The following is a 23141-nucleotide window of genomic DNA, read 5'->3' on the forward strand; positions in this document are numbered from 1 at the left end:
CCATGCGGGGAAGCGGGGAGTGGGGGGGGGGGAAGCAGGGCGCGGCCGCCGGGCCCGGAGGGCCCCCCCCGGGCGGGGCACTTGCCTTGAGGGCGTCCAGCCCCATGAGGCGGCTCTTGCGGTCCTGATCCTTGAGGATGAGGAAAGGCCGCCCGTACTCGTCAAAAGCGAGGGTCCCCATGGCCGACATGGTGGCGCTGCTGCCGCCCTACACCAAGCAGAGACCAAGCACACGCCGCTCCTAGCCCCGCCCCCTGCGCAGATGTCACTCCGCGCCTGCGCAACCGCCTCCCCCAGGCCGGGTTTGCCGCCCGCGACTAATGTGGCGCCCCCGCCGAACCCTTCTGGAAGCGTCGGAACGGGGGAGGCGTGGCCGTTGCCCAGGCCCCGCCCTTCTTGGGGGAAATACCACTAACGGAATCGCCCGTCGCAGCCACCCCGCGGGCTCTGCAGCCCACGGGGAGGGAGACGGGGCCGGAGCCTTGTGTGAGCAGGGCGGGGACAGAGGTGCGGACACTGCACTCCCCATAAAATCTACCCAAACCATTTCCTCCCCCCCCGTGCCGGATGGTATCGCCCGTGCCGCAGTGCCCGGATGTGGCGGGGCCTACAGCCTCGCGAGACCTGCGCGGGAGGTGAGTGGTGGCAGGGGAGGGTTTCATAGGTAGCAGGTTGAGCCATGGGTAGACTCTGGGAGACCCATGTTTGGAGCCAGCGCTAGCACTGAAGCGGGCTGTGCCCGAGGGAGGAGCGACTATCTTACGCTGGGAGCAGGCACGCGCGCGGGTGTGGACTGCGCATGTACAATAGAGACGCTCAAGTTTGGCCCTCCTACTGGGCCGCTTTCTTCAAGCATGCGCAAGCGCCAACCTGCAGCTAAGCGGCTCAGTGTTCTCCCGTCTCAAGGCCCCGCTCCAGGGCGGGCGGTGGCCCCTTATTGGCTCGCGGACGTTCTGGCCCCGCCCCCTGCCCTGGTCCTTGTGGTGCCTGCTGTGCGGGGGGGGGGGGGGGGGGGGCTGCTGTGAGCTTTGCCAGGAGTTGCTTCAAGCGCCGTGATCTGCCCTTTCTGTCTCTTCCCTTTCTTGCAGCTCTCAGAGCCCCCCTTGCTTTCCTGAGGCAGGGCAGCTCTGCACACTCCCGCCCCGTGCTTGTGGCTGCCATAACAAAACTAGCAGCTTGGGGACGAGGCTCAGTTCCCCCCCAAATAAAACAAAGTCACAGGGGATCAGTCACGGAGCAATCTCTGGGCCCTGCTGCCAGGCACAGACTGCTGCCTGTCCCCAGGTGACAAGCATGTAGGTGGCCTGCTTACAAAACTAGTTACAGCAAAGCCTGCTGGCACTGAGCCCCACCGCCAAATTGTTCCGAACTTGAAGCAGGCAAGAAATCAGCCCGCTGTGCCTCTTTTATCACACGTTCCAAAATGATCTCTTTATCTTGCTAGATGCTCAGTTATACCTGTATATTCTTGCATACAACACATCCCAAAATATAGCACCTTGTTTTTTTGAAAGGCAGAACGGGGGGGGAAGCTTTTTCCAGAGTTAGGGTTGCTGAGAAGAGAGAGCTGAATCTTTAGCTATATCACCCTCCCTTTCTGGTTTAGCTAAAGCCCAAGCTGTTGCTGAAGACTGGTTGCCATGGGTGTCTTTCCAGTGCTCCAGGGTGGAGAAGGGGGGCACTTTAATTAGAGCAGCTCTGAGAGCTGCTGTATTTAAAGAACCCACAGCATCACTTGTATTCAGTGTCCCGTGCTTCAAAATGGTGGCGGGGGCGCTTTAACTTAAAGCTCATTTGATGAGTTTTAGTTAAAGTGCCCCCACCACCATTTTGAAGTGCAGGACGCTGAATACATATGACGCGGAGGCTGCTATAGTACGTTAATTAGCACGTGCCAGCAGACTTTATTAATCCAGCAAACATCCAGCAAGTTTATAGGTAGCTTTCCAATTTTGAAAACGGCTAAAGAAGCTGTGAAATAAGAGAAGAGACCAAGACAAATGAACACACAGCAAAATTGCCCAAAGAAAGGTTAGTTTGATTAGGAGAACATCAACACCATTAAAAAGGAGAGAGGATTGTTAACATCTCTGGAGTGAAGAACAATGAGCCATTAAGTCAGTTGACTCTTTCAGTAGCCTGAATATAGATTTTCCTCGCTTTATGCTGTATATGCGTTCCTGGAAAGCAGTGCATAACTCGAATTCGCATAAAGGGAACCCACTTTACAATGTAACAAATAGGGATATGTTCTAAGACCTCGACTGTACTGACCCCCAGACCCATTTCTATCACTTTCACAAAACAATTTTGGTACTCACCAACACCAGACAGTACACACAAGCACTGGGCACTATCATAATGGAGATGGGAACTACAGAAACACGTGTTGCAGATAACGAGCAAGGAGAACAGCCACACAGGAGCCTATATTTTGGTGCTTGTCACTCCCACAGTGCAATGCACAAAACAGCTGACTGCGGGTTTCCACCACACAGATCGCATAAGAGTGAATTTACCTTGCATATAACGAATTGGTATAAAAAGGGTCATCACGTAAGAGCGAATTCACACGTACAGAACCTGCAAAAAATGAGGGAAACCTGTAGTAATACTCAAGTTGCTACACTCTGGAGCAGAATCACAGTAGGGTGCTTGTATCTCCAGCCAGAAACATAGCTTTTTTGCTTAAAACATGTACCCCAATGGGGGGGTCTGATTTTTTGGTTAAAAGGTGTATGTCGTGTTTGAGAAAGTATGGTAATTTCAGTAAATTAGTGTTTATAGTACCAACTGGCCCTTTTAATATGTGAAAGCAAAGTGCAAGAGATCAAAAATCAAATGTCTGCATATTTTTGGTTTTTGAAATAACATATGTACTTTATTGTTGCAAACCTAACATTTGTTAAGATACCTTTTACCATAAAATGCATACAGCATACTGATCATATAAATTTGTATACTGTCAAGTAAAATTGTAGTGGCATTTAAAATATCATTTTGGGTAAAGAAAGGTACAAATTAATAGCAATTGATAGAGGATCATTCATGGTGCATTGTTGTTATGAAATCTGCATGATCAACCCAACAGTGTCTCATTTCTCATCTGCTTATAGCCACATCCGTAAAACTCAACTGTGGACCAAAAAGGTGAGTATGTATTGGAGAGAGTACTTTTTTTTTAATCATGTGTTTGCTATTTTAAGTCTCTCTTACATGATTACAAAATACCATTTCAGTATGAATGATGATTTGGGGCAGGGATGGCTAATCTGCAGCCTGGGGGCTGTAAGTGGCACGGACAACTTCCGTGTGTGTCATGTGGCAGATTGAGGAAGGAACAGGCAGCACAGTGACAGATAGGCCAGGGAGCAGCATGCAGAGCATCAGATTAGGCATGGAGCATAGGGAAGAGCAGAAAGCTGAGCAGCACATTGGGTAAGGGAAAGGGATCGGAGTGGCACTGGGGGTGTGTGCTGGGCTAATTTGTGCCATTTCTGCCAAAACGTTTAGCTCCCATTGATTTGAGGACTCTTGCCATAGCTTTCGGTGGTTACAAGGTTACAAGCTCTTTGGGTTTGTCTTTGATACAGGCTGCCTGCAGGCACCCAGCAGCCACCACAGGGAAGCCACTAGAGCATGTCTCTGCTTGCGCAGTTTCTGGCAGGGGCACTCTGGGAGGCATCAGCTGGTAAAGGTGCCTCAGCAGTTGGCAGAAAGTGCGGGCACATCTATGTATGCTTTCGGGCAAAAACCTTTTGTAATTTACAGAAGTGGTGCTGCTCTGCCAGCAGAAATAAGGGACCTTGCTGCTGCAGGGGTACTGAGTGTGGCAATGCTAATGGCTTGGATGACAACACTATGTAAAGTTGGCTAGGCTGTATATATATCTTTGCCAAGATGCTGGCTCCACTTTGGATTTGTGGGCTTGTTGTTACTAACTTTTTCTCTTCTATTCTTTACTGTTTTCAGTGTTGGCCTGACACTCTAGAGGTTGGTAGCACAGACTGAGTAGTAAGTAGGTCTTAAATGGAGGTGGTCTGGTATTCACGTGCAAATGCTGGGTAAGAAGCTGGGTTTCATTGAGCAGAACTGTCATTCTTCCCGGCCTCCACCAGGGAAAACCTTATCTTAGCAATAAAGTTACCCAACAGGCTTGTCAACTCTCCCCCCTCCCACCACCACCACATTTGCCCTGCAGTGAGGACTAATCAGATTGTCACCTGACAGAAAGACTGGAAGTATAAAAAGGCAGGAGCTAAGATGCAGCCATGTTCATCAGCTCATAGTGTGGGGGTACTGCTTGCTCCAGGAGGGCTGGCAAGAAATATTCCTCAGTTTCTGCAGTTCTTGAGACACAGGAGAGTGCTCATGGGTTGTCTGCTCCACACTCCCCAGAGAACTGAGCAGCATTATAGCTGGGGATCACCACACTCTGATTTTGAAGCAATCTGGCAGGAGGGCTTTAGTAAGGTGCTACACATCTGTATGGCACGAGAGTACTTCAGATGTACATCTGTCCGTGGCCTAGATTACTTTAGGGTTATAAGACTAATACAGTACATGCACCTTGTTTTAAAGAAAATCAGATTTCTGGCAAGGTAATATTGTGGTTGGAAGGGACCTCATGTCATCTGGTTCAAGCCCTGTTCAAAGCAGGACCATCCCCAACTAGATCATCCCAGCCAAAGCTTTGTCTACCTGGGTCTTAAAAACCTCCAAGGATGGAGATTCCACAACATCTCTGGGTAACCTGGTCCAGTGTTTTGCTACCTTTCTTGTGAGAGAGTTTCCCCTAATACCTAACCTACACCTCCCTTGCTGCAACTTGAGACCGTTGCTCCTTGTTCTGTCATGTGTCACCACTGAGAACAGTCTAGCTCCATCCTCTTTGGAACCCCCCTTCAGGTACTTGAAGGCTGCTATCAAATCTCCTCTCAGTCTTCTCTTCTCCAGACTAAATAAGCCCAGTTCCCTCAGCATATGCCTCACCATTTTCATTGCCCTTTGCTGGACAGTGTTTAGAACTATATTGAAAGAGCAGTGCCTCAAGCTCAAACAGTTTCTCAGAAATAATGGGGATTTATACACATACTTTTCTGTCCCTCGACCTGCTGGAGATCTGCCACTTCCAAGCAAACTTGATTAATCGAGTGTGCTTTGCATGCGAGCTGAGGTGAACTGCAGTGCGCTGTGTGCAGTTGTGTAAGTGGCGAAATGCGTGTCAGCCCACAGAAAATGGTAGCGGGGCACTTTGGAACTAAAGCACCTCCAATGTGTTTTAGTTCAAAAGTGCGCCACTGCCATTTTCTCAGTGCTGATGTGCATTTTACCGTTTATACAACTGCAAGCGGCATAGCGCTGGGCGCTTCTTTTTGTGTAAAAATGCTCGATGTTTGGATTCTTACTGGTCTATCTGTAGCATGCAAGGCTAACCCTCAGTTAACCTCAGTCAGTGGTGACGCGTTGGGGGTGCATGTGCACCCCCTGAGATCACTGGTACATCCCCTGACAGGCTGCATTCCCTGCTCAAGCAACAGAAGTACCAGTGCCCCCCGGCAAGCGGCGGACGGGACACCCCCTCCCCACCCGGCTGGGGGCCTCCCACTGACTGGTTGCTGGGGGGGCATGTGCCCCCCCCCCCGACTAAGGTGGCAACAGTCGCCCATGACCTCAGTGCTGGAAATCCTGTAGCCACATTTGTACAGTACTGCATCCCAGCTAATAAACATTTCTCCTTAACTTGTTAGCTGGCCCTATGCAGCCACAGCGATGTGACTCTGATCTTCATGATTAGAGGTCAGGAAAACAGACCTTACACTGAAAGGCCGAGAGCTATGGGGCTGTTCAGCCTGGAAAAGTGCAGGCTCAGGGGCGATCTGATGACCTCCTATAAGTTTATAAGGGGTGTTCACCAGGATCTGGGGGAACATTTGTTCACCAGAGCGCCCCAAGGGATGACAAGGTCGAACGGTTATAAACTCCTGCAAGACCATTTCGGACTGGACATAAGAAAGAATTTCTTTACTGTCCAAGTCCCCCAGGTCTAGAATAGCCTGCCATCCGAGATGGTTCAAGCACCTACTTTGAACGCCTTCAAGAGAAATGTGGATGTTTATCTTGCTAGGATCCTATGACCCCAGCTAACTCTCTGCCTCTGGGGCAGGGGGCTGGACTCGATCTTCCAAGGTCCCTTCCAGCCCTAATGTCTATGAAATCTATGTGACTGCACTGCTGGCTCTGGGACTTGAGAACAAACGCAGCTAGTTTGGGGTATCTACATGGTATTGCATTGCGCTGCAATGACATATAACATAGCACTCCCAAGAACTATAAACCAATTGAGATAAAGAGAATACTTGTGTACTGTTTTAATCTTAACTACTATGACTATTTAAACCACAATGTTATCATCCAGCTGTGCACTGCACTTTAATTGCTTAATAGAACTCGTCTGCCCTAAAAGGAGAAAAAAAAAGTTCCTCTTTTATAACAGAAAATAATTGTATTTTGATGAGAGAAAGGCTACTGATATTAGTTTCAGTAGAAAGTTTGTAATCATTAGAAACAAGAACAGTCTCTTTCTTTTTTCCTTTTAGGGCAGGTGTTTCATTTCTTGCTATGTGGGATTTATGTACTTCTATTTGTGTTAATGGGAGTTAAACATGTAAATTCCCTGAAACACAGATGAAAATAGATTCCTTACTGCTTAATATTTGAATGTTGTAGGTGAAGCAGAAAAGACAATTATAGAATATAGTGGGAAGAATAGATTTTAAAATTAAATTAGGACCGTATAATTTTCTCCAAGACAGTTTCATCTTTTGTTAATATGATTTGGGAATTTATCTCTGGTTCAGAGGAAATGGAAGCTTTATATGAACTCAAGTTTTTTCAAATATCTTGGTATCATCAGCAAGCACTTGCCTATTGAAATGGGGGCATATTTGTGGTTTCAAATAAGTCGTTACATATGCTTTTCCTTTTTTTCAGTTTCTCTTTGTAAATGTTGAAGCAAGATAGCCATCCACAAGACATCTTAAAATATGAATTTTGATAATGACAATTCAAGAAAAAAGAAGTGGGGCTTGCTGGTTACTGGTGTTGTTGGTGGGACACTGGTAGCACTCTATGCTGTTGTCACTCCCTTCATAACTCCAGCTCTGAGAAAAATTTGCCTGCCTTTTGTTCCTGCAACTTCAACTCAGATTGAAAATGTTCTGAAAATGTTACAATGCAGAAATGGATCTCTGGTTGACATTGGTAGTGGAGATGGACGAATTGTGAGTGCTCTGAATCCCCTAAATTTTGTGCATGATATTTTGTTGCAGCCCTGTCCCCCTCAACCCTAGAAATTTTCGATAAAGGCTTACCTCCACTGAGCCTTGTGTAAAATTTAAGTGCCAAAATACGATTCACATAACCCCTGCCTAACTGCTTAGGCTCCCCGGAGTCCATAGGTGCCAAAGTTTTCTTCAAAGTTCCTAAATTGCCTAAAGTTATGCCATTGCATGTGCCCAGATCTATATTCATTTTGGCAGGGCTGACCATTTTGTGCCTATTTCCTGCCTATGTTGAACTGGGATTTACAAATTAGACAGTTTATAAGTTGCCTGTGGGGTCTGATCCAGTAGGTCTACTGGGAACATGGTGAACATATGTAGCATTGCATTCAGGGCAAAACACAGAAGCTATGATCATTCTGGATGAAAGTGGTAGTAGTGCTTGCCTTTAATGACAGCTGTGAGGTTAGGGTGCTCTTCCAGGAAATGGGAAACCTGGATTTAGTGTTTTCCTTGACCTGAAGTGGTTCAAACCCACAAACCCATTGGCTTTTTTTTTGCCCCCAAATCAGCATGCTGCCTGTTGTGAATCCTATTCTTAGGCACCTAAGTCTCCCCACATGCTGTATGGGGAATCTGAGTACCTAACTCAAGGTTGTGAATCACGTTCCAGGTGCCAGGCACTTCAAAGGAAGGCATGATGATGTTGTGTGTTACCATACTTTATTCCCTTCGCGGATCCAGCCCAAAATGGATGAAGCTGTTCTTAAGTATGCAGGTCACAAACTTCAGACTGTTATTCATTCACCCGGGAGTACCATTGGGCAGATTGTGAGAATAAGATTCTTCAAATGCTATCATGGAAATGTGACAAAATTATTAGATTATGTTACTTGAATGCTATTTGACCAGTTTTATTCAGAAACAAAAATATCTGCTCCTTTTCCTACTCTATATTTCTGTAATTTTGTCATACAGAATTCTTAATCAAGATTTGCATGAGGCAGACACTAAAATACTTGTCAAACCTGTATTTCATACTTCTTGCAAGTTGCACGTGATGTTACCATATAATCTCCTTATTAATCTTATATTGTTTTATGTCTGATCTCTTTGAATAATCAGAGCATGAGTGCATGGCTTTATTTATGTATGGGACCTACAGTATGTTTTTTTCATGTAAAGCTGCAGGAGTTAGAAATTATTTATACGAAATACCAAAACATACTTTCCTTACTCATTTTAATCAGGATTTATTGAGATTACTTATTATTACAATGAGCAGAATATAACCTGCAACCAGTAACTGATTTATGAAGCAGGTGAGCAGTTTTACATATTTTAAAATTTAGAATCTAGACTACTTTGCTTAACAAAAGCAAGCTGACAATCATAATTTTTAAATCATACATCCATTATTAAAATTGAAACAGTAGTATGCTATTCACGACAAAGATACTGGGTAATTATCTGTAACAGAAAAGGACTGTAGTAAAAACTACTTACTTTGTCACTTTCTCTGTTAAGTGCATTGTCCCAGATTCTCAAAAGTCATTTAGGTGCCTAACTCTCAATGATTGAAATCAATGGGAGTTAGACACCTGAATTACCTTTGAGGTTCCAGGTCCCCCTATGTTTGTAGATGAGCACAGGCACATATACTCTTCTTCACTGCTTTTTGTCCACACCAGTTTATAGGCAAGGCACCAATGCTAGTTGCATTCTTAAATACGTGCAAAAGTCATGGCAGTGTTCTGGATTTGCACACCAATCTTGCAAATGTACTTGTGTGCTTTATTTATAAAAAGGAATGTTTTAATTTATTTCAGTGGAAATACTCAAGGCAGTAAAATAAAGCTTGCATGTAAGAACTTCTAAATGAAAGCTCCAATCCTGAAAATAGACAAAAATAAAGGACTCCTTGATTTCTGCTCTGAATAAAATTACATTTTTCTCTTATGCGCTTACTGGAAGTAAGCACAATTTTGGTTTAAACAGTGGCGTGCTATAGCTTGCTCTGGTCTTTAATAAAGATTCTTTTTTGTTTCTTTGTAGGTGATAGCAGCTGCAAAAGAAGGATTCAGAGCTGTTGGTTATGAATTAAATCCCTGGCTAGTCTGGTACTCCAGATACTGTGCTTGGAGGGAAGGTGTGCATCATGATGCCAAATTTTACATTTCAGATTTATGGAAGGTATGTATTGGTTTAAAAAATAACCTATAGAAACCAAAGTACAAAATAAATTGACTGGTGAATTAAAAAAAAGAATTTTTAAATTTTAAATTTAATTTTTTACATTTTAAATAAAAATATACAGCTGTTTGTGATAGTCTGTTAACATTATTTTAGCCTGGGTTTTTTAATGTGGTTAATTTAAGCACCCAAAAGTTGGGAAATATGAAAGATAAGGTTGCAAAATTATGCATGCATGCATTATGTGGCAGACTTTGATAGTCACATTGTTTTTCAATCAGCTGTAAATCTGGTTTTTTTACAACTTCTAAATACTGTAGAATATTGAGTTGTGTGTGGATGTATGTATAGTTGTGCTTGTGGATGCATGTATGTGTGCATACATATAGCTACATTGTATTATTTGAAAACAGTATATGATCATTTAATTACTGCAGTTAGTGAAACAGAAGACGACCCTGGTTATTAGACGACCTCCCAGTAATTATATTCTATATATGGACATTTTATAAATTCATTATAATTTTCCAGGTGTAGAATCGAATGATCGGAGGTTTGCCTTGAATTTTTCCCCCTTCCACTGTTAGAGCAGGGAAAATAAATCTGTGTAGTCAAGTAGCCCTTTAACTATCTGTATCCTCCCAACTTTCTCCCCTGGCAGTCCCTTCCACCTTTCATTACTGTCAGATGCTTCTGTTCCTGAGCAGACAGAAGTGAGGAGCAAATTTGAAAACAGTAACCTTGAAATTAAACATGGCTGAATAGGTTAAATCAGGCCCATGCAAATCCATCGTGTCAGATCCATCATGCAGGACTGATCTAGTTCAGACATGTATGCAGCATGCGTGCCCTGGATTGCCCTGTTTGCAGCACGCATGCCAACTCCAGACCTGGGCACTGCATGTAGCACACACCACCCTTGCATGTGGCACATGATGCATGAGGCTGGTCTGAGTTGTGTGCTACAAGTGGCATGTAGAGCTAGTCTGGGGCACAGTCTGCAAAGGGAAATGTGGAGGGAAATCTTTAAGTGGCCTAAAGCTGGTGTAACAGTTTCTACATGGTTTCTTGTGCTAGTCCCTGGGGCAAGGGGATGAATAGGTGGGCTAATAATTTTGTATCGTCTTAGACTATACATTCTCTTCATAATAAACACATTTGTAATTTTTTTATAGGTTAGATTTTCCCAGTATACAAATGTTGTTATATTTGGGGTACCTCAGTTGGTAAGTCTCTCCCTTTTTTTTAAATGATCTTTAACTGTCTATAGTAGTTTTACACTAAACCAGTTGAAATTGCTACATTGATTTAGAAAATGAGCCCACTTAGTGTAGTACATTTGACATTCAGTTACTTATTTTAACAGCATAATGGATTGTGGATTATTAGTATTTAATAATTATTAAGATATTATGCATCCTGCTGCTACAACTTGAAGCTTGTGAACAAAATATAAATCTCAAGTATCTAAATGTGCTTCTGAAACTCCAGTTCGGCGCCTCTCACAATCCACATTTCAATACAGTTTAGAACATTAATGCTGTGACCTTCTACATGCATCTTTAATTACTTGGAAAAGTTAATGAAATGTTCAGTTGAAATTGATTGTTCTTCAGATTTTTCAGTAAGATAATTTTCAAGTAGGATGAGCAGTGACTAATTTTAGCTCAGTTCTGTGGACTGGTTGGCTGAAAATCAAAGTTCAATATTCTGTTCATGCATTCTTCAGAATTTGAAAACACCTCATTTAGTAGCATTGAAACAGCCCTCAGATGCATTTGTAAAGATTAGCAGGATGGGGTGCTTTTAGTATGATTGCTAGTTTGTAGATTATACAGGGAAATTATTTTTTTATTTTTAGAGGAAGTTGTCTATCACTCAGAAACATCAGCCTCTTTCTGAAATTATATTGCTGTTTAATATTGTGAAAATGGTATTGCAAGAAAGCAATCAATTTTGTGGTATACTACATGGATGTCGTCAAACTTCACGTTCATTTTTTACTCTTTTTTTCCAAGTGTTGTTAGATTTTTATACTAAAATCTCTCTGATTTTAAAATAAACACTGTATTAGAGAACTTGTCTTTTATGTGTTTTAAACACATTTCAAATATCCCCCATTTCATTTCCCCATAAATGCTTTTTTTTTTTTTTTTTGAGTGGTGTGAAGAGCTTTGTATCCTACTGATATGGCATAGACATGTAGTGTGTAATGGGAATAATCTGTGATAAAATATTGTTGCAACATTAACAGGGAGTTGCAGTAAGAAATATAACAATGTCTTCCTTCTGTTTGTCCTCTTTTGTTCTTGAAGGATGTAGTACTAAAGGTTTATTTGACTAAAGCACCGGCCACAATGCTCTCATTTTGATAATTACGTAGCTTATAATTAAATTTTATTTTTACTTTTGTTAGCATATTGAAAGGAAATGTCTCTTCGATATTTGAATGTGTTCCAGAAGTTTTATTGCATTTGTTCCCAGGAGGCTGAGATACAGACCTATATTGGTTGGTTTACTGTAGTAGTAATTTTTGTTCCAGGAGAGGGCACTAGAAGCCTTTGTTCCAAGTGTATCCTTGACTTACAATACCAACTGTTTGGTTGCATGATTTTGACAAGACCATAGTGTAGTGGTTGTCTTTGCAGTTAATGTGTGAGAAAATTAGGGCACCCTTGCTGTACTGAGTGATATCATGATCACTGTCTGGTTCACTTGCTGGTACAGCTATGAATCTGCAGTTAGAAATTCTGCAGCCGCATTGCAGAATCCCTGAGGGTGAACGTGCAGATGAAAACAGACAACGTGGTAAATTACAAGTAAACAGTTGCACAGAACAGCAAATGTCACCCAGCTGAATGGAAACATTTGTTATGTAGTTTTTAATTAGTAGGGGCCTAATATGGTGTACATTAGCCATTGGGGTTTTTGATCAGTTTCAATAGTAGAGAAAAGTGCCGCAGCCTTTACAAAAAGAAAAAAAAAGAAAAAATATTTTACTTCTGCAAACCTTGTGTAAAATACTTCCAGTCAAAGTAATTAGGGCCTGATCATATTCCACCTATTAGGCACGTAAGTGTGGTTTTATTCCACTTTGCTAAGTCCTTGAAGAAACATTAAAGCTGCTGCTTTTGTAACATGCTATCATCTTAGCTGTAAGGCCCATATACCTTTTGCATTACCTGTTTATTGGGGATTTGAGCAGAGTAGAATAAGATCACACTTAAGATTGGGCTCTTAGTTTTTGTGTGTTTTTAATTCTTGCCATGTATGCAATGGGCTCAAACATATGAAGAACTTAGGACTTCTCACAACCTGCTGTAATGTCAGAGTGGAGTTGGGAGTCTCATCATTTCATATGATTGGACCTAGCTTTTGAACCTGTAACTCATTTTCTCTTTTGTATAGGTAAATATATCTTGTAAGTAGTGTTGGGCTAGACAGAAGCCATAAACATGTTACTTAGGCCCTTGGCAGATGTTACACTTAAGATGCGATTAACCCAGTTATTGGCGACGCGTGGGAGGTGCACATGCACCCCCTGAGACTAGCGCTGTCGATGCTGCTGGCAGTGCCTGCAGGCGGTCGCCACTCGCCGCTGCCTGCGGGCAGTTGCCGTGCCCCGCCAGCCTCCAAGGGTACATGTCGTTCATGAACCCAGTTAATCATATCTTAAAGTGTAATTGGCCAGACGTTCATACAATTAATGACACAACAAAAAGTGAAACCAGCCACAATATTGTTACACAACTAGCTTGGTGGCTCCCCAGAGACAGCTGACAATCTGTTGATTGCCAGGCACCTTTGCCAGTGCAAAGGGAGCTTGGGATCATGATCCTGGTCTCCCACTGTACTGCCAGGGAGGATGCTCTTGGGATTTGATCTCTGATCCCAAAATTGCATGTCCTGCCATGTACGTGTGATATGGCAGGAGGTGCAATTGTTGGGATCACACATCAGATCCCATCCTGCCTTTAACTGAATGACTGTCAGCTGCCTTAGTTTTTCCGTTTGACATTATAACTAACTTGCACTGCCTGGATTAAATGATCCCTGGGATACACTGAATGATCCATCCATCCATTCATGCAAGCTTTCTGTAAAAGTTCAGGTTTGACAATGCTATGTGGGATTTGGTCAAAGTGAAAAAAGATTACATTTGTAGTAAAGGAGGGTTTAAAAAAATATTAACTAAATAGACATTTTGGAGATATTAATATAGTATAGTACGTATTCAGTGTTTGTTTAAAAAAAAAAAAAGCCCCAAAAACATGCACATATGCAGGCAGGCACACAAAAGCATCCACCTTTGAAAAAAGATCTAAACAGTTAATATTGTTGAGACATTTCATTTTACTAGTATAGGCCAATTCCAGTTAAAGGATTGAAGTTATAGTTACGATGTAATACATTGACTGATTTTTCAGAATACTTCAGTGTAATTATGCCTGAAATTGATGGATCGTGCCAGTGTTTTGCATTCTTGTATGCTAAGACTTGTTTATTTATTTATGTGTACTATAGTTAGGTAATGTGTGTAGCACAATTGGCTCTTTTCATTTTGAGGTTTATGTTAGCTCAGCCTGAGATATCGAAGTCAATGTTAAATAAGCGAAATGATCAGAAAATAAAAGAATAGTAGCACAGATATTTACAGGCCTTCTTTGTTTGAACAAAATTGAAACACAGAATGCTTAAATAATTTTAAGTAATCTGTGGTAAGTCTGTGAATATCAGTGCCTCAGAGAGAATGATCCTTTTGAAACTTCAATTTATCTCTTAAAAGAATGATACATTAAAGTTATTCTGCAGCTGCAGAATGTGCTTTCAAGGTTTTGACAGTAGAAACTATCTGCAACTTTTGATAGTGTTTCTGTTGTTTGGGTTTTTTGGAGCTGGGGAAAGAATGCCTGCCTGCCACTGATGACATGAAGAGTTCTGTATAAAACCTTGTCTATTATGTTTGTAAGAAACTTTTGGTTTCTTTTAACCCAATCTTTAATTCAGTCAGTAGCTTTCTAAGATGCGTTATATATGTATAAATTACTTAACTTTCCTTTGATACTACAGTAATTTTTAGAAAATAAAAGGCAAGTAATTTACGGTGCTTGAAAGAAAATATTTTTATTGAACACAATTAGGCTGTTAATCTCACATCTACAAATATGTTTTGAGAGAAATATCTTTTCATACATTAAAAAATGCTTAAACAGTTGTACATTATTGTATGTCAGCATAACATCATTCGTTTCCTGAATTGTAATAAAAGTTAGCCTCTATGCTCTAGGACACAAAATAACCAGGTAGCTGAACCATTGTTTTGTGCTGGTAAGGCAGTCTTTTTTTCTATGGGTTTGATTATCCGCCTAGTCTTCTACAAATGGATGGGGGTAGGACTGGGTGGAGTCCTAGCCCTGGGGCTGTACTTGTAAAAGGAGTGGTGTATACTGGTCCTGTGGTATCATTGCACATGGTGACAGTTAGGGGACAAGGTGTTTGATTCTCTACACCATTGCTTACTCAGCTGTAAGTCAATATTTATTCACATAGTAACCACAACCCAATTTATATTAACTTGGGGTCAGAGGTATCAGAGAAGCATCGACTGTTTCAAGAGCCATCATGCGGACACTAAAGACCTTAACCTTCCCTTGACATGGAACCTGGGACATAATAGAAGGACTTGCCCTTCCCAGGGCTGTAGTCTGGAAGAGGAATCTAATTGTGCAGTTTTTTTTCCCCCTCAAACTCAGATTTCTTGCCTAGGGGATGATCTAGCTCTTACTTAAAATGATCATAAATTATAAAAATATATGTAAATGTTAAGCATCAGAGTAAATGAAAAGCCATTTCTAGCTAGGAAGAATATGATTCTGCATCATAAAAGCTTCCAAGGACTAAAACAGAGATCTTCAAACCTTGGATTTGTCTCAGGCATTTAAAATATTTCAAGAGAGAATGCTTCTGTCTTACCCTCTCAGTGGCTTTTGTTGTTGTTCTGCAGATGCCACAGTTGGAGAAAAAGCTTGAAGATGAACTCGAGCACGATGCCAGAGTCATTGCCTGCCGCTTTCCTTTCCCGCATTGGATGCCAGATTATACTACTGGTGAGGGAATAGACACTGTGTGGGCCTATGATTCAAAAAATTTTAAAGGAAGTGAAAAGAGATACTCAGAGACTCTGCCAATTATGCATTCCTCATAATAAAGTCAGGTTAAAAAGTGTTGTGGATGCTAACTTTGATTCTTACACCAAAATACTCATCTCTGTCTTCAATGGCTGCTAAAGCGGCGGGATAATAACAGTAAGTATTAGCATGAACACCGTGTGCCCCTGGAGGCTGGGGGGGCCAAGACAAGCTCCCGCAGGTGGCGGCAAACAGCAAGCTCCTGCAGGTGGCCACAGTGGTGTCCGCAGTGGGGGGAGGGGGTAAGCGCTGACCAGTGATCGGCAACCACCCACAGACCAGCAGCAATTGGGGTCTGCCCACAGATGCCACCAGCAGCCGGGGGCAGGGTGACGAGCGGCAATTGCCTGCAGGCAGCATAGGCAGCACTTTTTGCAGGGGGTGTACCGCCAAGCTCATGGGGCTAGCCAGCATGCAGCCCCCACATGGAAGCACCCTCATGCCCCAGCCAACCTCGTCAGCGTCTGAACGTGCGTTGCGGTGCAGTTAACTCCACTGTAGGATAGTACTTGTGTCTGGCAGTACTATCCTATGGCAGAGTTAATTATTATACTCCATCCTAATAGCACCGCACGTGTAGACCCTGACGTTTTGCTGCAGAACTAAATAGGCAACTCCATAGTAAACGTCTCGTGTAGACACGCCCATTGCTTAACAAGGAGATGCATGACAACATTTCTCACTAGTTTTTAACGTGAAAAGTTTATACAGGCAAGATTTATTGCTGTTAAGGATCAGTGTATTAACAAAACGCTCTATTTATCAAGTGTGCACCAGAGGTTTTGTGCAAATTGTTTCTCAGAACAGGTAATGAGATGGAACTTGATTCTCCACTGCCTTGCACCGTGAGCAGTTACTTATGGTTATACAAAGTGAATGAAAATTCTGATCTGGGAATGAGTTATATCTGCTTTACACACACTTTTTAGAGGTGCAAGTGACTGCTTACTACAGTGTAGTAGAGAACCAAGCCCATTATCTTGGCCTTGTATACTTGGTATTACAAATTCAGATGTGACACACTTTGACATAAAGAGACAGAAGGAAAAAATGGTGAAAAAGGTCCTGAGTTACATTTTAGATGCTTAGTAGAGAATGTCCACGTCTCAATGGCCTTATGAATTAGTATTAACTTATTTTTATTTAAGTTGCTGCTTCTAGGTAGAACTAAGCTTTTGGGAAAGACATCTGGCACAGGTTTTTGCAGATCACCATGACTTTCCTTTCACCAAGGTAACTCTTGACAAATTAGGCAGAATTTGTCATCATGGTCTATCATAGACTGAAAGGTGTTGCCTGTAGAAAGTCACCAAGTACTTGCTCCTTCCAGATGTGGAGAATTTGCTCTCGCTTTGCTGGCTTCATTCCATTCACCAGCTCTATTACCCACTAAGATAGTTCTGACCTTCTGCATGGTCCCTAATGATTTGGTGATTCATCCAGAGCTAAAAACCTCTCCCTCTACCCCTATTAGAACAACATGCAGATCCATGGAATCAGCTGTTGTTAGTTCTTTTTTCAGTTTTGGTCTGTTCCCTTTTGTCCTTGAAATAGGCTATGAAAGGGTAGGCAAGGGTACACCACATGGAGAACATGAAGGTAAAGTCAGTCTCCAAGTTTGGTTGAGGTATGTGCACCCTCACTGAGTTTATGCGTTCAGACAGTCCATCTCAAAGAACTCCAGTTGCAGGGAATTACTTGTTCCCTTTCTTGGCTATGCTGCAGGACATCATGGTCCTTTGTGGAAGATTCATGCATCCGTGTTGTCAGGTGGTCCAGTAAAGTGCACAGTGCCAGGTTTCTTACAACTCAATTGTAGTCTCCACAATAAGACAAGGATTAGCTCGCTGCTGTTACCATTCTCCTCCTGACTCATGGTGACCCGTCCTAGCCACTGTTCCTGTGACCTGTGAAAGTATACATAGGGGACCAACCACTGGAAAAAAACTTCTCATCAACTAGTTAAGCAGGTGCAGGATGATAGTAGGATGTGGCCTCAGGTAGAGGGTGCTTGGTGTTTGCCTGGATGCGGCTAACCGTGACCCTCCAAAGATGTTGCAGGCACGGGCAGGGGCAGTGCCAGCTCTGCTGTGCTAATTGTGGCAGCACTACCAGCCACTGCTACAGCCTCCCTCCTCCCCTCAGGCTAGTGGTTGAAGGCCTGCTGCACTTTATACAGATTTTGTAAAGGGGTGAGTTACTAGGTGAATACTGGGCACAGGAAGCCAAGTCTCTGTCTTAGTGGCTTAAGTAGTTACAGCCATGAATTAATACCTCCATTTGAAATGGCATCTTGTAGAAGCAGCCTTTGGCTACCTACTTTGAGCAGAGTAAAGCGGCATGGGCATGAGTTGGACAGACCTGCTCTGACTTGCATTTCAGCATAAGGAGTCAAAAGGTTTTGGAGCATTCATAGAATCCAGAGGTGCCTTACTTTGCACAGCCCTAGACTGTGAGGGGACTAGTGAAGCATCAGGCCTTCCTGGAGTCATGGGTTAAACGAGCACAACTCTCAGAAGAAGCTGTGCTTCCTGTCCCATCAGTAAGAACTGTCATTTATGGGTTGCTTGCATCAAAAGATTATGTTCTCCAGGGGCTGCAATACACTAAGGCTCTTCATAGACTTTAAACTAATGGCACAGTTGAGATCTGGGGAATTTTATGCCCATCCCAAAAATCACACGTAGAATGTTCAGCAAGGTGAGATGAATGAGCGTTTATCGATATGCAAGCTCAGCTAGCAGTCTTCCCATAATTTCTTCTTGCCCATTAGCAATGAGAAAGTTCAGCTTTATCAGTTGTCTTCTGACTGTAGCATCCCACATGGTCTTTGTAACATATTTTCCTTTCCTACCCTTTGGAAAATCCCAATATGTTATTCTCAGCTCTCTCAACATGTGTGTTTTCATGCTCCTCAAAGCCTTTTCTGCATCATCAAATCTTTCCAGATGGAAAGTGTATGTGAAAAAGTTGAAATGCCCTTCTTGTTGAGGGTGGGGGAGGTCTGTAAATCTGGAGGAACTGATTTTCTTGGTTGCTTTTTTGCAGGAAATTTTAAAAAACATTTTAAGCATCACTTGCCTGCTGGCAGTGCACAGATGATGCCTGCTGCTGCACGTCTGCCTTTCTCTCTCTCTATCCCTGCGTGAATGTGTTGAAGAGATGAATGAAACTTTCTACAAATTCAAAACTGATCTGTTTAAATTTCATTCTTTGCTAGACTGATTAGTGAGCCTCAAGTTGCTTTGTGAACCTCTTGGGGAGGAAAATCAGTTCTTACCACAACAAGATAATTTGTTGGCAAAGGTCCATAAGCTGTTTCCTGTTGCTGTTACATGAACCAATCCCATATGTGCCAAAAAAGTCACTGAATGTATTCCATATCTTTCCCTTGCATCCTTATGCATGACAAGGATGTTATGCTGTAGGATTCTACTAATGAGAGCCTGTAGGGTCTCATAAAATTTCTTTTTCTTCTTCGTTACATTCATTTGCAGGGGCATATCACTGAATGATTGTTGTCTTCACATATCATGCCTTGCATAATTATTCTTCCGTTATCTTCTTGTACAGTGTCACTCCTGATCAACAGAGATCTAGTTTTCTGCAGGAAAAAAGCAGAAAATCTCTGCTTAAAAAACACAAAAAAATCCTTTTTTCCTTGCGAGCTACCAAAAGTGCAGTGGTGTCCCATGGCAAACGACACCATTTCTGCTCTCTCTTATTTTTGCTGCAGTTTTTGCGCCTCAGGCAATCAGCAGCTCACTCCCCCCACCACTGCTTGGTTGAGAGACAAAAACTGTGGCAAAAAGAGAGAGCAGAAGTAGCGCTGCTCATTGCAGGACACTGCCATAGTTTTCATAGTTTCTAGGGTCGGAAGGGACCTGAACAGATCATCAAGTCTGACCCCCTGCCCTGGGCAGGAACGAGTGCTGGGATAATAATACCCCAGCCAGATATCTATCCAACCTCCATTGGGATCCTGTCAGCCCTAACCATAAAGTAATGCCTCCTGATATCAAGCCTGAACCTACTCTCAATCAGTTTTGGTAGTTCTTGGAAAAATGTGGATTACATGTTTCTCCACAGATTTCCATAACAAATGGAAAACTAGGATCCCTGCTGATCAGGTGAATGCCAACTCTTCCTCCAGCTGAGGTCTCTGGGTTGACCATCCTTTTTTATACAATTTAGTCTTGAATCCAGGGACACGCACTCTCTCTAGGAATATTAATACCCAATGCCCCCTTTCTTATACTTTGAGCAGATTTTTCCAACTTGCAGCATAACGTGTAATATGTACGTGCGTATAATTTATCACTATCAGTTCTAGCGGCCCTTGGCTGCCTCCCATATCTTCTTCCATTCCCTTCTGTTGTGTGCTTTCATCTCCCAGTCATCCATATTTAATTTCTGTAGGTCCGACACTACATCATCCAGACATCTTCATCTTAGTCTTTCAGGCAGCATTCTCCCCTCTGGTACTTCCTTTGGTGTCTGGATCACTTCCATTCTTTCGATGTTGCCCGGCCACTGTGGTCATTGTGCTCTAATTTCCTTTGTCAGGGTTGGGTTTTTATACAATTGATATAACGTATTATTGATTCTTACATGCCATTCTTGTGTTATGGGATCATACTGTGTGCCAAAGGTTTTCTGTAAAATTTTCCTTTCAAAATGAGTTATGCCAGCATTATAGAAGCCTATCCATTTTGTGGAACAAACTTGGAGGAAAATCCTCTTCAAATGATACCAGTTTTTAGGTGAAGCAATGGTTTGCTTGATACCTGCCATCACTTAGGCTTTGCTTACTGATCTAAGGCTTCAGGATTGAGTTAGGTGGGATCTTCCCCCTCCTTCTGCACTGAGAATATGTTTTCACAAAGGGTGAGATGGTCAGGTTCCTGCCCAACTTGCAAATATGGGGAGCTGGCACTTTGTTTTCCTTGGCCTCTCCTCTTCAAGCTGTTTACCATAGGTTCCCTTGCTAAAAGTAACACTCCCATTGCCATGTAGCTTGTTAGACTGTAGAGCATTGCAAGCATTCCCACTGTTTCAGTGTATCAGTCTCAGTAGGAGGTGATGAAAAACACATTCCCACACACATAAAAGGAGCAAACCATACAGAACAAGAGTGAGGAAAATGAGGAAAACAAAAGGGGAAAAATAGACAAAGCCTGTTATTAATACACAATAGTAGGCAAGTGTTTAGACACATACACTCATTGCAAAAAAAAGAACAGAATCAAAGAAAGACTAGAAAAATGCTAACAGCACAAGAAAATGTGTACATCAGATAAAGAAAATAATGAAAACAAGTATGTCCTTTGCAATACTTTTCTCGACAAAATGTGTAAAACTATACCTGAAACATGAGAAATGAAAACAGAATTAACAAGCACAAAAATCTAACAGAGGAAGAACAAGGAACAAGAATATTTAGAAAATATGAAAGTCCCCAAAAGTGGAAGAAAACTAGATAAATGAAGCAGGACATGTTGGAAGCAATATAACACACAATGAAGTAAAACACAATTATGAAAATATGAGAGAGGCAAACAACCTGAGAAACTAATAAAAAAAATAAAGCTGGAAAAGCACTAAGAAAATAAAAATGCTTCATAAAATACACAAAGGAGTGAAAATCCCACAAAATATACAGAAAAGGGTTGAAGGCATTGCACAAAAAAAGCCAAAAAGCAAGAAATAAGGGTCAAAGCCAGACAAAAAAAAAGGACAATGAAAAAAGGAACAACACAATAAGGAGAGCAAAATACTAGAATAAATGACAGAAAGAAAAGAAAGAAATCCCTCAAAAAGAGCACACAAATTAGATGGACAAGAAGAATATCAGAGGAGGTAAGAATGAGATATGGAGTAGAGCACCTTGTAGAGTGAAACAAAAAATTTGAAAAATCACATGAAAATAGACACTGAAAAAATGGGAAGTCCACAAGAAACATATACAAGAAGCCATATGAAAATAAGCTCCAAAATATGATAGAAATGAACACATCAATAAAAACACATAGGGAATAAAAATGAGCAATAAACAGATGCAGAAGAACAACAGTCTGAGAAAACAGCATGTATAGACACAGCCAGAAAAAACAACAACAACAACAAAAAAGAACAAGGAGGGTGGGAATTATGAAAAAGCAATTTAGGAAAACTGAAATAGAAAAAAGAAAAACATTAAAAATACAACAGAACCACATGAAGCAATGACTTGGGAGAGGGAACTAAAACTGAAAAAATAAATTAGAGAAAAGCATACCCCACAATAGAAAAAAATAAGAAAAACAATTTGCAAAATGAAAAATAAGAAGAGAAGCTTGCAAAAGATGGGGGGAAATTCAAAATCTTCCCCAGATGAGGGGGAAAAACTAGCAGGGCAAAAAGCAAAAAATAAACACAAAATAGTAATAGTATAAAAATATAATAAAAATCATAAACTCCCCTGCATCCAAGAGAAGAAATAACACAAGCACAGTTCAGACAAAGATTAAACAAAAATATATTAAGGAAACACCTGCCCCCCAGTACAAAATTAAAACACCACACAAAACCACAATAAAGACAGACAAAAATGAGGTCAAAACAAAAGTGAAAACAAACAAAACCCCCATCCAAAACAAGATAGAAATAAAAGGCAATACTATGTAAATAAAATTCTAGGAATCCCAAAAGACGAGAGAAAGCAAATGTGAAAAAGAAAAAAATTGCAAAAATTAAAAAAAAACAAAAACCATAAAAATCCCCCCCAATAATTACTGTTGTAAAATCAAAACTGCAATGGGCATAAAACATCTAAGGAATATGCTGACTCCAAAGAAAATACCTAGGAAAACAGATAAAATTGGAAAAATAAAATAAATCTACACACTGCCATACAAACAAAGCCAATAAAAGATCCACATAAAAACATTAGTATATAGTTCCTTACATGTCTATCCATGCTGTGTAGGGGGGAAAAACAACCCTGTTATCTTGGGTGATTTTGTTCTGGGGGATTGTTTCTGGACACTTTTTTTAAGTGCAATATCTGGTAATAATTTAATGAGAAAAGTTCTGCACCAAAGATGCAGTAACTCCTTCCTGTTTTTACCAGATATTTTTTTCTGGTTAAATAAACTGGGAAAGGAGGACTGCAGATTTGTGAAGGAATATTGTTTACTCTGCATTAACTGGAAAAGAAAACCGATCTTATTCTTCTGGTGAGACAAGAACATGAGGAGCGGAGACTAAGCAATAGCAACACAGAATGGTATGGTGTAAAAATATACACCAATCTCCTGCAAATTCCCAGCACGAAATGGAGTGGAAGTTCTATTTCACATCTGCCAGATTCTATAAATCTAATGCTTCTGTTAACCTCAACTGCCCAAAATGTCAAATGCTGCAGAAGAATGAGCCACCCAATCTGACAGTGACATAGTTTGCAAATGGTGGTTGTTGGCTCTGAGAAACAGCAGGA

At 41.7% G+C, this 23141-nt stretch overlaps 2 protein-coding genes across 15 annotated transcripts in view; one reads left to right on the plus strand and one right to left on the minus strand.

Moving 5' to 3' along the window:
* CCT5 (chaperonin containing TCP1 subunit 5) overlaps positions 1–219 on the minus strand; it is an 11039-nt gene extending 10820 nt beyond the window's left edge. The window contains exon 1 of the mRNA XM_006015686.3: positions 86–219. Coding sequence (XP_006015748.1) covers positions 86–190 — 105 coding nt within the window. The 5' untranslated portion in view covers positions 191–219. The remainder of the gene's footprint in view (positions 1–85) is intronic.
* Positions 220–308: 89 nt separating this feature from the next.
* The window catches only part of FAM173B (family with sequence similarity 173 member B), a 28865-nt gene continuing 6032 nt past the window's right edge, over positions 309–23141 (plus strand). The window contains exons 1-8 of one of the 14 annotated variants that reach the window (XM_025205542.1): positions 422–635; positions 3092–3150; positions 3973–3993; positions 6994–7283; positions 7957–8061; positions 9339–9476; positions 10652–10702; positions 15481–15583. In XM_025205542.1, the coding sequence (XP_025061327.1) occupies positions 7047–7283; positions 7957–8061; positions 9339–9476; positions 10652–10702; positions 15481–15583 (634 nt within the window). In that variant the 5' untranslated portion in view covers positions 422–635; positions 3092–3150; positions 3973–3993; positions 6994–7046. Of the gene's footprint in view, positions 636–3091; positions 3151–3194; positions 3439–3972; positions 4065–6993; positions 7284–7956; positions 8062–9338; positions 9477–10651; positions 10703–15480; positions 15696–23141 lie in introns of those variants that run through there. The other 13 variants (XM_025205505.1, XM_025205522.1, XM_025205512.1 and 10 more) reach the window with 13 other exon arrangements.

The sequence above is a fragment of the Alligator sinensis genome, unplaced genomic scaffold, assembly GCF_000455745.1.
Source record: "Alligator sinensis unplaced genomic scaffold, ASM45574v1 scaffold126_1, whole genome shotgun sequence".
In the NCBI taxonomy this organism is placed as follows: Eukaryota; Metazoa; Chordata; order Crocodylia; family Alligatoridae; genus Alligator; species Alligator sinensis.